The sequence below is a fragment of the Tursiops truncatus genome, chromosome 9 (assembly GCF_011762595.2).
Source record: "Tursiops truncatus isolate mTurTru1 chromosome 9, mTurTru1.mat.Y, whole genome shotgun sequence".
In the NCBI taxonomy this organism is placed as follows: Eukaryota; Metazoa; Chordata; class Mammalia; order Artiodactyla; family Delphinidae; genus Tursiops; species Tursiops truncatus.
In genome coordinates, this window is record NC_047042.1 from 83,616,883 (window position 1) to 83,633,121 (window position 16,239).

General features: G+C 36.5%; 1 protein-coding gene across 2 annotated transcripts in view; it reads right to left on the reverse strand.

The window, feature by feature from the left end:
• Positions 1-16,239, reverse strand: part of COPG2 (COPI coat complex subunit gamma 2) — a 129,705-nt gene that overhangs the window by 80,485 nt on the left and 32,981 nt on the right. The window contains exons 8-9 of one of the 2 annotated variants that reach the window (XM_019923320.3): positions 15,228-15,314; positions 13,981-14,138 (exon numbers count right to left, since the gene is read on the reverse strand). In XM_019923320.3, the coding sequence (XP_019778879.2) occupies positions 13,981-14,138; positions 15,228-15,314 (245 nt within the window). The remainder of the gene's footprint in view (positions 1-13,980; positions 14,139-15,227; positions 15,315-16,239) is intronic. The other variant, XM_033863273.2, reaches the window with a different exon arrangement.

A 16,239-nucleotide genomic window follows, 5' to 3' on the forward strand; every position in this document is an offset into this window, starting at 1 on the left:
CTCTTGCATTCCTATACGCTAATGATGAAAAATCTGAAAGAGAAATTAAGGAAACACTCCCATTTACCATTGCAACAAAAAGAATAAAATACCTAGGAATAAATCTACCTGGAGACAAAAGACCTGTATGCAGAAAACTATAAGACACTGATGAAAGAAATTACAGATGATACAAACATATGGAGAGATATACCATATTCTTGGATTGGAAGAGTCAACATTGTGAAAATGACTATACTACCCAAAGCAATCTACAGATTCAACGCAATCCCTAGCAAACTACCAACGGCATTTTTCACAGAACTAGAACAAAAATTTCACAATCTGTATAGAAACACAAAAGACCCCGAATACCCGAAGCAATCGTGAGAAAGAAAAATGGAGCTGGAGGAATCAGGCTCCCGGACTTCAGACTATACTACAAAGCTACAGTAATCAAGACAGTATGGTACTGGCACAAACACAGAAATATAGATCAATGGAACAGGAGAGAAAGCCCAGAGATAAATCACGCACATATGGTCACCTTATCTTTGATAAAGGAGGCAAGAATATACAATGGAGAAGAGGCAACCTCTTCAATAAGTGGTGCTAGGAAAACAGGACAGCTAAATGTAAAAGAATGAAATTAGAACACTCCCTAACACCATACACACAAAAAAACCTCAAAATGGATTAAAGACCTAAATATAAGGCCAGGCACTATAAATCTCTTAGAGGAAAACACAGGCAGAACACTCTATGACATAAATCACAGCAAGATCCTGTTTGACCCACCTCCTAGAGAAAGATAAATAAAAACAAAAATAAACAAATGGGACCTAATGAAACTTAAAAGCTTTTGCACAGCAAACGAAAACATAAACAAGACAACCCTCAGAATGGGAGAAAATATTTGCAAACGAAGCAACTGACAAAGGATTAATCTCCAAAATATACAAGCAGCCCATGCAGCTCAATATCAAAAAACAACCCAATCCAAAAATGGGCAGAAGACCTAAATAGACATTTCTCCAAAGAAGATATACAGATTGACAACAAACACATGAAAGGATGCGCAACATCACTACTCATTAGAGAAATGCAAATCAAAACCACAATGAGCTATCACCTCACACCAATCAGAATGACCATCATCAGAAAATCTACAAACAATAAATGCTGGAGAGGGTGTGGAGAAAAGGGAACCCTCTTGCACTGTTGAGGGGAACGTAAATTGATACAGCCACTATGGAGAACAGTATGGAGGTTCCTTAAAAAACTAAAAATAGAACTACCATATGACCCAGCAATCCCACTACTGGGCATATACCCTGAGAAAACCATAATTCAAGAAGAGTCATGTACCACAATGTTCATTGCAGCTCTATTTACAATAGCCAGGACATGGAAGCAACTTAAGTGTCCATCGACAGATGAATGGATAAAGAAGATGTGGCACATATATACAATGGAATATTACTCAGCCATAAAAAGAAACGAAATTGAGTTATTTGTAGTGAGGTGGATGGACCTAACGTCTGTCATACAGAGTGAAGTAAGTCAGAGAGAGAAAAACAAATACCGTATGCTAACACATATATGTGGATTCTAAAAAAAAAAAAAAAAATGGTTCTGAAGAACCTAGGGGCAGGACAGGAATAAAGATGCAGATGTAGAGAATGAACTTGAGGACACGGGGAGTGGGAAGGGTAAGCTGGGAAGAAGTGAGAGAGTGGCATAGCTAGTGGGAAGCAGCCACATAGCACAGGGAGATCAGCTCCATGCTTTGTGTCCACCTAGAGGGGTGGGATAGGGAGGGTGGGAGGGAGACACAAGAGGGAGGAGATATGGGGATACATGTATATGTATAGCTGATTCACTTTGTTATACAACAGAAACTAACATACCATTGTAAAGCAATTATACTCCAATAAAGATGTTAAGAAAAACAAAAAAACAAACAACCTGATTTAAAAATGGGCAGAAGTACAGAATGGTCATTATTCCAAAGAAGACATACAGATAGCCAACAGGCACATGTAAAGATGCTCAACATCACTAGTTATCAGAGAAATGCAAATCAAAACCACAATGAGATATCAGCTCATACTTGCCATAACAGACATTAAACAGTCCACAAATAACAAATGCTGTGGAGAATGGTGTGGAGAAAAGGGAACCCTCCTACACTGTTGGTGGGAATATAAATTGGTGCAGCCACTATGGAAAACAATATGGAGACTCCTCAGAAAACTAAAAACAGAACTACCATATGATCCAGCAATTCCACTCCTGGGGATATATTCAAAGAAAAGGAAAACGTTAATTCAAAAAGATATATGCACCCCAGTGTTCACAGCAGCATTATTTACAACAGCCAAAATATAGAAGCAACCTAAGTGTCCATCAACAGATGAATGGATAAAGAATATGTCGTATATATACACAATGGAATACCACTCGGCCATAAAAATAAATGAAATTTTACTGTTTGCAACAACATGGATGAACTTGGAAGATATTATGCTAAGTGAAATAAGTCAGACAGAGAAAGACAAATACTGTATGATATCATTTATATGTGGAATCTAAAAAATAAAACTAGTGAATATAACAAAAAAGAAAAAGACTCATAGATATAGAGAACAAACTAGTGGTTACCAGTAGGGAGAGGGAAGGGGGAGCGGCAATATAGGGGTAGGAGAGTAAGAGACACAAACTATTATTCATAAAATAAGCTACAAGGATATATTGTGCAGCACAGGTAATACACACAAGATTTGATAATGACTAGAAATGGAGTATAACCTTTAAAAATTGTGAATCACTATGTTGTACACCTGAAACTTATATAATATTGTAAATCAATTCTACCTCAATTTTAAAAAAGGAAAAAGAAAAAAGAAAATCACTTTGTGTTACATACCAAATTAGTAATAAAAAGGACAGAAACCACATGATCATCTTAACAGGTACAGAAAAAGCAGTCAACAAAATCTAACACCGATTTATGATAAATACTCTCAAAAAGGCTAGAGAATGAAGGGAATCCCCTCAAACTGATAAAGGGCATCTTCATAAAATCCATGGTCAACGTCATGCTTAATGCTTTCCCCTTAAGATCAGGGACAAGGCAAGGATATCTGCTTTCACCACTTCTATTCAACATTGTACTGAAGGTTCAAGATGGTACAATTAGGAAAAAAAGAAATTAAAGACATCTAGTTTGGAAAGGAAGAAGTAAAACTGTATTTGTTCTCAGATGACATGATCCTGTACATGAAAATCCCAAGGAATATAACACACACACACACACACACACACACACACACACACACACACACACAAATGGAACAAATAAATGACCATATCAAGGTTACAGGATACAAGATCAACACGTGAAAATCAACAATCAACTGCTGATTTCTATATATTGGCAACAATTAATCCAAAACAAAATTAACAGAACAATTCCATTCACAGCAGCATCAGAAAGAGTAAAATACTTAGAAATAAATTTAATAAAAGCAATGCAAGACTTTTACACTGAAAACTACAAAACCCTGCTGAGAAATCTAAATAAATGGAGAAACAATTTCTGTTCATGGACTGGAAGACTAGATATTGTCAAGATGGAAATTCTCCCAAATTGATTTATCCAAAATAGATCTATTCTATTCAATGCGATCCCTATCAAAATGCCAGCAGGCTTTTTGTTGTAGAAATTCAAAGCTGATCCTAAAATTATATGGAAACATAAAGGACCCAGAATAGTCAAAACAATTTTCAAAAAACTAAATATAGCAAACATTGACAGATCTGAAGGGAAAAGAGAGCAATTCAATAATAGTAGAAGACTTCAATACCCCACTTTCAATAATGGATAAAACATCCAGACAGAAAATCAATAAGGAAGCAGTGGGCTGGAACTACATTGACCTAACAGACATATACAGAACTTTTTGCCCAACAGCAGCAAAATACACATTCTTCTCAAGTGCACAGGGAATGTTCTCCAGAATAGATCACGTTAGGTAACAAGTCTTAACAAATTCAAGAAGATTAAAATCATACCAAGTATCTTTTTCAACCACAATGGGATGAAATTAGAATTAACAAAAGGAAAACTGGAAAATTCACAAACATACGAAAATTAAACAACACACTCTTGAACAACCAATGGGTCAAAGAAGAAATCAAAAGAGAAATTAGAAAATACCTTCATACAAACAAAAACACAGCATACCAAAACTTATGGGATGCAGTAAAAGCAGTACTAAGAGGGAAGTTCATAGCAAAAACTGTAATTTTTTTAAAGGCCAACTATAATACTGGACATACAAAATCAAAAATAATTGCCAGAGAAATTCTGAAAATTAATAAATGAGTTTAACAAGTGCGGAGTATGGTCATTTTGTCCAAAACTGATCTTCTGGCCACTCAGAAAAGAAGCTGGATTCCTATGAACTTCCATAACAACTGGACTCAGCTAAATGTGTAATCGATTCTGGTCACCCACAAAGCTTGGGACTCAAGCTCCTTCCTATCATGCCAAAGGAGGAGCTGGTGCTTCCCCAACAGTAAAGGTGGACATGGAGATTTCTACTACTAGCATGCCATGTCATACATCTGGCAAGGTTTGGATCCCAGCCCTTGATTATGCCAGGGAAGGGCTGCTTCCCTCAAAATTTATGTTAAGCCATCAAAATAGGTTCTAGGTTATCCAATTTGTTGGCATATAATTATACACAGTAGTTTAAAAATCTCAAAACCCAAGGGTCATAATCCCTTTCTCAGGGTGAGAAAAATGGTCCTGATAGACCTCTGTACACTGTCCTAGGATGAAAAGGCAATGTGGAGCCCAGTGCAACTAGTACTGCACCAGTCTATGTGTTTCGCCCAATGAATGTTACTCCAGTAGGTTAGGTATGAGTTTTGCTTGGATATTTGTACTTATTTGCATAAAAATTGTTATAGCAAGGTGGGCGTCAAGCCAGGTTTCTACTGTAGCTTTCTGGAAGTGGATCAAAGAATGAGAGGTCATTTGGCAGCATGACCAAAGGAGACTCATTTTGGCAGCATGGCCAGTCATTGCGATGGTTGGTCTCACTAGCTGCCTGTGGAAAAATATCCCTAAAGTCCCAATGAATGAAAAATCTGGGGGATAAGATTGCCCAGGTTAGAATTTCTTGGTTTTTATTAATGTTCTTGGTGGGAGTGTCCCAGGAAGAGGCAAACTCAACTGAGGGGAAAGCTAAACAATCCATGATAAAATTATATACACACACAGAGAGAAGAGAAATAAGGATACAAAACAAGAACTGAGAAACACTACTGCAAATGAATAAGAGAGGAGGATTTGTTCTACCATATATCTACACTATTATAAAGCTGTGATGATAAGGCAATGTTTTGCTGGTACAGGGAGAGAAATATAGAGTAGTGGAGAACAGGAGCCCAGAAACAGACCAATGCATATAAGGATGCCTGTTTCATGGCAAAGCTGATATTGCATAGCAAAGGGTATAGACAGGTATTTCAACAAATGGCGCTGGGACTACTGCATATCCACATGGGAAAAAAAGACTGCTACCTTATACCATATCCAAAAAACAATTCCAGGTAGATTATAGACCTAAAACATGAAAGTTAAAACTATAACACTTGTAGAAAATAGTACAGAAAATACATTTGAAAACTTGGGGTAGAAAACATTTCTTGATCAAGACACCAAAAATATTATTCTGAAAGTAAAAGAATGACATTACCTTTAAGAACGTTCTGTTCATTAAGATATCAAGAAAGGGAACAGACAAACTTGAGTGGGAAAAGCTATTTGCAACTTATACAACCAACAAAGGACTCACATCTAGAATACAGAAGAACTAGAAATCAATAAGGATAAAACAGATAACCCAAACAAAAAAAAGGGCAAAACTCCAATAGGTATTTAAATATAAAAGAATATCCAAATGGCTCATAAATATAGAAAAAGGTTCTCAAACTCATTAGTAATTAGAAAATTACAAATTAAAACCACAATGATTTGACAATGATGCCAAGATAATTCAAGGGAAAAGGACCAGTCTCTCAACAAACGGTGCTGAGACAACTGCAAACTCATATTGCTACTGCATATCCACATGCAAAAGAATGAAAATGGACCCCTGCTTCACACCATATACAAAAATATCTCAAAATGGACCAAAGACCAAAATGTAAAAAATAAAACTCTTAGAAGAAGGAAGCATAGGTGTAAATCTTCGTGACCGTGGGTTAGATAATGGTTTCCTAGGTATAATAACAAAGGCACAAGCAACCAAAGAAAGAAAGACAAATTAGACTTCATCAAAATTTAAAACTTCTGTACTTCAAAGGACACTATCAAGAAAGTGAAAAGGAAGGCCACAGAATGGGAGGAAATACTTGAAAATTATATACCTAATAAAGGTCTAGTATCCAAAATATATTTAACAACTATTTCAAACAACAATAAAAGACAAATAATCCCATTTTTTTTAAACGAGCAAAGGATTTTAAAAAGATATACAAATGCCCAATAAGCATATGAAAAGATGCTGAAACTTGTTAGGGAACTAAAACTTTTCTTGCTGTCAGACCAAGAACTTACCTGTATAATTTTTTTTTCAATAAAACTTTTCCAGTGGGGGGAAAAAAAATCCCCCATTGATATACCTCTTCACACCTACTATGGTGTGTATAATAAAAAAAGACAGACAATAGTGAGTGTTGGTGAGGATGTGGAGAAATCAGAACTTCACACACTGCTGGCAAGAATGTAAAATGGTTACAACCACTTTGTCAAACAGTTTGGCACTCCTCGAAAAGTTAAACATAGTTACATAATGACCTGGGGATTCTACTCACAGGTAAATGTCCATGAGAACTGAAAACATGTCCATGTAAAAAATTACGCATGACTGCCAATAGCAGCAGTCTATTGCAGTCTATGAATTATTATTCATAATAGCCAAAGAGTGGGAACAACCCAAATGTCCATCAACAGACAAATGAATAAATAAAATATGGTATAGCCACCCAGTGGAATATTATTCACCCATAAAAAATGAGGTACTGATACTTCTACAATATAGATGAACCCTGAAAAGATTATTGTAAGTGAAACCAAAAACTAAAGACCACATATTGTATGATTCCACTTATATGAAATGTCCAGAACAGGCAAATACATAGAGACAGGAAGCAGATTAATGTTTTCCAGGGGTTGAGGGGAGGATAGAATAGGGAGTAGGACTGTTAATGGGTTGGGGTTTTCTTTTTAGGGTGGTAAAAATGTTCTGGAGTTAGTAGTAGTGGTTATACAACTTTGTGAATATACTAAGGACCACTGAATTTTACACTTTACAAAGGTGAATTTTATGATATGCGAGTTATAGCTCAATAAAAAATATATAATATACCCCTTAGATTAGTAAAATTTTTAAAGTTTGACAATATCAAGCCTCAAGAAATCCCACACTGCTGGCTGGAGTGTAAATTGGTACAATCACTTTGAAAAAAAGTCTAACGTTACCTAGTAAAGAGATGTATACCCAATGATCTAGCAATTCTATTCCTAGATATGTACCCTATAGAAATGCATGCTTACATACAAAGACACAAAGCTATGGTAATGAGGCAGTGTGGTATGAGGTACAGGGATACTGTTTATAGCCATTTCATTATTAATAAGTGCTCCAAACAGAAAATAATCCAAATGCCCATTAATAGAAGAATGAATATAAATAAACTAGGAAGTATTCAATCAAGGAAATATAAAATATAATTAAAATGAACTAGAGCTACACCAAAAGCAAGGGTGACTCTTACACCAGAATACTGAGTGGAAAAAAAAAAAAAAAAGACCCAAAATACTGCATGATTCTATAGACAGAATGTTCAAAACAAGGCAAAACTAAACTTTACTGTTTAGGGATACATGCACAGGGGGGTAAAAATCTAAATAAAAGCAAAGAAATAACTACCATAAAAGTCAGAAAGTGGTTTCTACTGGGGGTAGTTATGACCAAGAAGGATACATAAAACATTTCTGAAATACCAGAAATGTACTACCACCTAATGTATATGATCATTATAAGAGTGTCTCACAGAAAGTGGACATAATGTATACAACTACAACTTTTATGCATTTTTCTATATGTACATTATGTTTCTCAATTTAAAAATTTTAAAGAATTAATATTATGTATTCTCTCTTGGACACAGGGTTATAAATCCAAGGTCAATTTTGTTATCAGTGATATACAGGTCAACTACAGTCTGAAGTTTTTATGCTTGATTGGCCATCTAAGAGAAGTGTTTAAAGTCTCCCAAGACCTTGAGATTGGGATTGACATATATATACTAATATGTATAAAACGGATAACTAATAAGAACCTGCTGTATAAAAAAATAAAATTCAAAATCCAAAAATAAATAAAGTCTCCCAAGACCTTAATTTCTTGTATTTAACATTATGCTTTACATATTTTGAAACAACACTATTAAGTATATGTAAGATCGCTCCTGTTATACCATTTTTAAGACCATTACTTTTGTCAAAATACAAAATCCCACTGTCATTTTTAATGCTTTAAACCTTGATTCCTATTGGGGCTTAGACTAATAATGCTAAACTATTTTTTTGTGTTAGTATATATCTAGCATATATTCTTGACATATTTACTTGAAATGTTTCCTCGTCATTCTGTTTGGAAGTGTCTTATGTAAAAGGCTATATAGTAGGTCTGTTATTTTGTTTACCCAATCTGAGACTCTTTTAATAAGTAATCCTTTAATAATGTAAGTAAACCCATTTACATTTATTATTATAATTGAAATATCTTGTTTGCTAGCCAGCCTCCAAGATGGTCCTCCCAAATCTCCACTTTTGAATATCTACATCCTTGTGTAGCCCCCTCCCACATTACACGAGGGTTGGTCTGTGTGACCAAGAGAAAGCATCAGAGGTGATGGCATGTCACTTTCAAGATTAGGTTATAAAACACTGCAGCTTCCACCTTAGGCTCTCTCCCTCAGTTCACTCTGGAGAAGCCAGCTGCCAGGCTGTGAGGACATCCAGGCAGCCTAGAGAAAGGCTCTCAAAGTGAGAAACGAAGCACCTGGTCAATAGCCAGGAAGAAACTGAGGCCTATCAACTACTGCATGAATGAAATTGGAATCTTCCAGATTCAGATGACTACAGCTCTGACAACTTGATTGCAACTTCATGAAGAACCCTGAACCAAAACCAGACGGCTAAGCTACTTCCAAATTCCTAACCACAGAAACTGTGAGATAATAAATGTCTGCTATAAGCGGCTATGTTTTGGGCTAATCTGTCACACAGCAAGAGATAACTAACACATTTACACTTAATTCTATCCAATTTATTTTCTTTTTTCTATTTATATACTTTGCCTTTATTATTTTTTCCTTACCAACCTTCAATCAACTTTTCTTTGTTCCATTTTTATTTCAACATTATTAAAGCTTTATATTCCATTTATATTCTTAGTTACTAACCCATATATATTTCTGACAAAGTTTAATATCACTAACAATATCTTCCTCCCAAACAAAAACAAACCACAAAAACTTAACATGCTTTTACTTCCATCTAACATCAATATTCATCACGGTAGGCTTCCCTGGTGGCACAGTGGCTGAGAGTCCGCCTGTCGATGCAGGGGACACGGGTTCGTGCCCCGGTCTGGGAAGATCCCACATGCCGCGGAGTGGCTGGGCCCATGAGCCATGCCCGCTGAGCCTGCACGTCCGGAGCCTGTGCTCCGCAACGGGAGAGGCCACAATAGTGAGAGGCCCGCGTACCGCAAAAACAAAAACAAACAAAAAAATACTACAGATTAGTTGTGCCAGTTAAGTCTGAAATTAATTTATACAAAACTTACAGAATGTATTTGTTTGTATGTGACTTCTTTGAGATTTATCCATGTGGTTACATTTGACAATGGTAATATGTTCATTTCCACTGTTGCATACTGTTTACTATATGAATATACCACAATTTATTTTTTTGATTCTACCAGTGATGGACCTTTGGCCTGCTTCCATTTCAGGGCTATTATGAAAAACAGTACTAAAGGTGTCCTTGGTATGTCTTTTGACACACAAACGTATGCATTTCTGTTTGGTATTTAAAAGAAGCCAATTGAAATTCTGATTGAGGGTTCAATGAATTCATGAATCAAAATAAGATGATGTGCTATCTTTACAGTATTGAATATTCTAATCTAAAAACATGACATATCCCTCCATTTATTCAAGTCTTACTTTAAATAACATTTGATAATTTTCTGTGTAGAGATGTATACAATTTTCGGTAGATTTATTCCTAATGATTTGATTTTAATTAAAATGGTACCATCTTTTCAAAATTGTATCTTATTGATCAGTTGCTGGTATGTAGAAATAAAATTGATTCTGGATATTAGCCTATCCAGTAACTTTGGTAAATTCATGTATCAATTCTAATAGGTAATATATAGATTATTTTGCACTTTCTATATACACAGTCATGTTGTCTGCAAAGACACTTTCATGTCATCTTTCAAATCTTTAGATTTTTAATTTTTTTCTTAACTTATTGCACCAAGTAGGGCCTTCCAGTAAAATGTTACTTAAAAAACAGGATTAGCAAGCATCCTTGTCTCATTCACAATCTTAAAGGGAAAGTCTTTAACTGTTCACCAATAAGTATAAAGTTTATTGTAGATTTTTTGGTACTCCTATCAGAATAATTATGTTCCCTTCTATTATTTGCTTTGAAAAGATATTTTTAATTACAAATTGCCACTGAATTTTATCAATTGCTTTTTAGCATCAAGATGTTAGGATTTATCTCCTTTATTCTTTATTTATGTTTTTTTTGCGGTACACGGGCCTCTCACTGTTGTGGCCTCTCCCATTGCGGAGCACAGGCTCCAGACGTGCAGGCTCAGCAGCCATAGCTCACGGGCCCAGCCGCTCCGCGGCGTGTGGGATCTTCCCAGACTGGGGCACGAACCCGTGTCCCCTGCATCGGCAGGCGGACTCTCAACCACTGCGCCACCAGGGAAGCCCTCCTTTATTCTTTAGATGAGGAATATTATGTTGATTTTTGACTGTTAGGTCAACCTTACAGTTCTAGAATAAATGCATACTGGGAAATACTTGTTCATTATTTCTTCATATACCTTTTTTGCTCCATTCTCTCACATCTCCCTCTGGATTCCAATCATATATCAAGTGGTAGGCCACCTGATATTATGCCACAGTTCTCTGAAGCTCTGTTTATTTTTCCTTAATCTGTTCTCTGTTCTTCAAATTAGTTACTTTCTATAGCACTATCTTCAAATGCACTAACACTTTCACTCTCCTCAGCCATCTCTAGTTTGGTGTTAGGCTCATCCAGCAAATAATCCATTTCAGTTATTGTACTTGTAGCAGGCAAAATGGCTTCCCAAAGATGTCCATGCTTTCCTCCGTGGAACCTGTGAATATGTTACCTTAAATGGCACAGACCAATCCCTGGCTGACAGCCAGCAAGGAAATAGGGACTTACAATCTATAACCACAAAGAAATGAATTTGGCCAACAACCTTAATGAGATTGCAAGTGGATTTTTTCCCAAAGCCTCCAGTAACCAAAAGCACACTGCCAACATCTTAACTTTACCCCATGAGACCAATGTCTAACCTAAAGAGCTGTGAGATCATGGATGTTGTGATTACATTTGTAGTGATTTGTTATGGCAGCAATAAAACACTAATACAGATTTTGGTACCTGGAAGTGAGGTGCTACTATAATACCTAAAATTGTGGAACTGCTTTTGGAACCAGACAATAGGCAGAGGCTGGAAGAATTCTAGTGAGCATAATGAAGAAAATCTAAAATGCCTTGACGGACTGTTATTATAAATTTGGTCTTGAAGGAGAGGCAGTGAGGGCTCACAGACTGCTTGTAGAAAGCTGGTCTTGGAGGATCAGAAGGAAGTCAGAAACTTGTTATTGTAAAATGGAGTAAGGTGGATCCTTGTTATGTACTGGCACAGAGCTCAGTGAAACTGTGTCCTACAGTTATGTGGAAAGCAGAATTTGTAATTTTTGGATATTTACTTGAGGGAACTTCCAAGGAAAGTGGTGAAGGTATGACCTGGTTTCCTCTTGCTGCTTATAGTAAAATGTGACTACTGGTTACATTTCCCAAATTCTTTGCACTTCTAGCAATTTTATTTTTATTTTTTTAGTTATTACTGTATATAGACATTGTGAACGATATAATGCAAAGACTCTAGAATCTAAGATGTTCCTGTAGCAGGCAGTTAACTGAGCTGGGATCAAATTCCAAACGTTATCTTCTCCATGGTGAGTTGCAAGTGAACTCTCCATTCAGTTCTTTCAGCTGACAGCTACTGCTTTTTGACAGGTTTACTGGAGTCTTCCCCTTGAGTAGTCAGCCAAAGATTTTTGCAGAGTTTGAAATTGATTCTGAGGCTCACTGTATCTGTGGCTCCCTCTTTCCCAGGATTTCCACCCTAAATTTTCATCATTCTTCTAATTTCAAACTGTGTTCTCTCCCCACTGTCCATAAATACTATGGCTTTCTATGATCCCACACCCCAAAATTGTGGAGTGCCCTCAGAGACCAGCCAGATATACACAAATCTCACCCAGTATAGTTTCTGTCTTCCATGCAGTAATTTCCCTCCAGTTTTTGCCTGCTTTTCACCACTCACCAATACTTTCAAATAGTGTGGGTTCTTTTGTTTCACGGACACACAGTTTTGGACTAATGATATAATCATTATTTGCAGGAGGGCTAATATAACCAAGCTACTCTACCATTACTGAAAGCAGGAAGCTCAGCTGAAATTTTTTTTTTTTTTTGGCTGTGTTGGGTCTTTGTTGCCGCACGCGAGCTTTCTCTAGTTGCCGCGAGCAGGGGCTACTCTTCATTACGGTGCGTGGGCTTCTCATTGCAGTGGCTTCTCTTGTTGCAGAGCACAGGCTCTAAGCACATGGGCTTCGGTAGCTGCAGCATATGGGCTCAGTAGTTGTGGCTCACGGGCTCTATCTAGAGCGCAGGCTCAGTAGTTGTGGTGCATGGGCTTAGTTGCTCCGCAGCATGTGGGATCTTCCCAGACCAGGGCTCAAACCCATGTCCCCTGCATTGGCAGGTGGATTCTTAACCACTGTGCCACCAGGGAAGCCCTGAATATTTTTTTCAATATTCCATTTTTTCTTCTCTGTTGACATTTATATCTCCTAGTTTTTTTAGTGATTACTCAAGAGGTTACAGTATTCATCCTTATATTATCACAGTCTACCATCAGATACTATAACACTACTTCATGAACAGTATAAGAACCTTATGAATGTGTATTTCTACTAGCTTCCCTCACGTGCTTTAAATAAATTATTAAATGCAGTACTTCAACATTCTCTTTTATAAAAATAAAAAGGATAAACAAGATGATTCTTAATGTCACTTCCAGCTTTCACATTTAGTTACTATATAACCTATGATAAATATTTTTTGTTCAATATCAGTTTGTTATTTATTGTATTATTAGCAATCATAATCTGTTAAGTATATATGCTGCAGCATACATTAAAGTAAAAATAAAATTTGTGATTCTTGGGCTTCCCTGGTGGCGCAGTGGTTGAGAGTCCACCTGCCGATGCAGGGGACACGGGTTCGTGCCCCAGTCCAGGAAGATCCCACATGCTGCGGAGCAGCTGGGCCCGTGAGCCATGGCCGCTGAGCCTGCGCGTCCGGAGCCTGTGCTCCGCAACAGGAGAGGCCACAAGAAAAAGTTGTGATTCTTGGAATCCCATATTTTTTTCTTAATTTGGAAAACACCAAATCCATCTGTAAAGTCGACATTGCCCAAAAAATATTCATAAAGGAAATAAACGCTGAGGTATGTTAACCAGCAAATGGAAAATTACTTAGGATTAGCTGAAAACACTTACCCCTCTTCATTTTCTTTTAGTAAGCGACTGGCAATTCGGATCAACATGCAGTAGGCAAACTGTGATTTGAGACCAGATTTAGTAAATTTATTCAACATCTTAGAAACAGCAAGGCGATCACTCTTTTTAAGGTGATACAAAACTCCCAACGCATGGTACTAAAGAACAAGAAAAAGAATATGATATAGAGAGAAGGCTGAGTAGGAAGAGGATAAAACTTACATAAATATAGAATCATACGGAAATACATTTTTAATAAAAAGATACCCAAGTTTAATGTATACAAATAGAATATCTTTTTCATACTGAATCAAACACAGGCATGATTGAAAGGATAAAGAGTTTCTAATTTACCCTCAGAAGTTGTTAATACAGATTAGGTAAGTATTAAGGGGGTGACATACAATCTGAAGATGGCTCTAGCAGGTTCAGCGTTGCCCCATCCATCGTTAGTACAAAGGCTCTCAGGTCCAAGGCTTTAACCAGTGTTACAGGTCTTGCTTAGTGGATTTAAATCATCTGTGGTTATGTTAGTGGTTAAAGGATTAATCTCCTGAAGTAGGCTTATGGCATGTAATTATCATGGCACTTTGTGTAAAAACACAATGATCAGAGTTAGGAAGGTGAGAATGTTTCCCAAGGGAAAAATTACTACTCTACTTCCTCATAAGTGAATATGCTAACATGAGAAGTAAACATTAAAAGAGGATAAATAAGTACCCTCTCAAATATAAATGGAGTACTTTACATAAAATTGCCAGTTAAGCATTTAATCTTGTTCCTTTTAATTAAGAATAGCGTAATGAATATCAAAAGGAGATCTTTCCAACAAAACAGTTTTAAAGCTTCGCAAAGTGATAATTACTCTTTACTGTTCTTCTAATGTCTAGTATAATCAAGGCCTGAAAAGCTTGGAATTGAACATCCATCTTCACAAATTATTTTTCAAACAAAGGACTGAAATGAATTATGACCTCTGGAATGAGCATCTCAAACTACCACTGAATATAAGAATCTTCTCAAACATTCCTACAGTTTCTACTAAACACTATAGCAGGGCCTACAGTGGTAATCATAATTAGTGGGATACTCACTTGGGAATATGCACTAATATATACTTAATATTATGCTGCTTAATATTAGCCTTTAGCTAATACTCATCTGGGGAATCAATAAACTGCCCCTAAAATGTAGGGCTAAAGAAAGATGATCTGGAGACATAAGCTAAGGTGATTCAATGACAGTACCTGGACCATAATATTATCACTTGAAGCAGCTTCTTGGGCTTCATTGACCCAGCGCTTAACCACATCATAGCTTATCTTCATCATGTGCTAAATACAGAAAAAATTGAGAACAGATCATGCATAGTCACTAAAAGTTTAGAAACATGAGTTAGTTTTCTTGGAAAATTACTAACAGACATTTCCAGAAAAAGAGAAACAATGTTATAGCTTTTATAAGTCTATTTCAAGTCTCTGAGACAACTAATAAACCTGAAACACTTTCTCCAAGACCCCTTTGCAAAGGTGAGCATATGTTTGTGGGCTGGGAAAGGTGTATAAAGGGAAGTAATGAGAGGGGAAGGACGGGGAGGGAATGGATAATTAATAGGATGGTACTTAAATAATGTTAACATTATAGGTTTTACTTCCAGGAAACTCACCTGGAAGAAAAAACAGAGTACCATAAAAAAGTAGAGTACCTGCTGTAAAACTTGACCAATTATATTCCAGAACCAGCAACTCTCGTGATTCAGATGATCTAATCCATTCACACATTAGTAACCAATTTTAATCAAATACAATGTGATAGGCTGTCATGAATAAATTTTGTTTTGATAAAAAAGAGAAAGAAAAGATATTACTAAAACAACCAGCACTTCCTGGGAGGAAATTTAGTAATGGGACAGTAGACTTTGGACTGAAGGACACTGCAGACACAGGGCACCAACAAAAGCAGAGGACAAAGAGACAAGAGGTAGAAGGGCAGGTCATAAAGGAAGATTTAAAGAAAGAGATTAGCTCAGTTTCTTCCCTGATCCCCATCCCACCCTAACCCACTATCTGTATTATATATACAACATAGCTTTCTGATTACCAAAACCTTTCAAACATATGAAAATTTCATGTTTTTATAACTGCCCATTTTAATTGCTCAATGTTCCTCTTTCAGGTAAAGCATTATTGTATAAAGTAACAGAAATCTATACATATTTTTAAATATTTCATTTGCGAGAGAATCATACTGATACTTTGT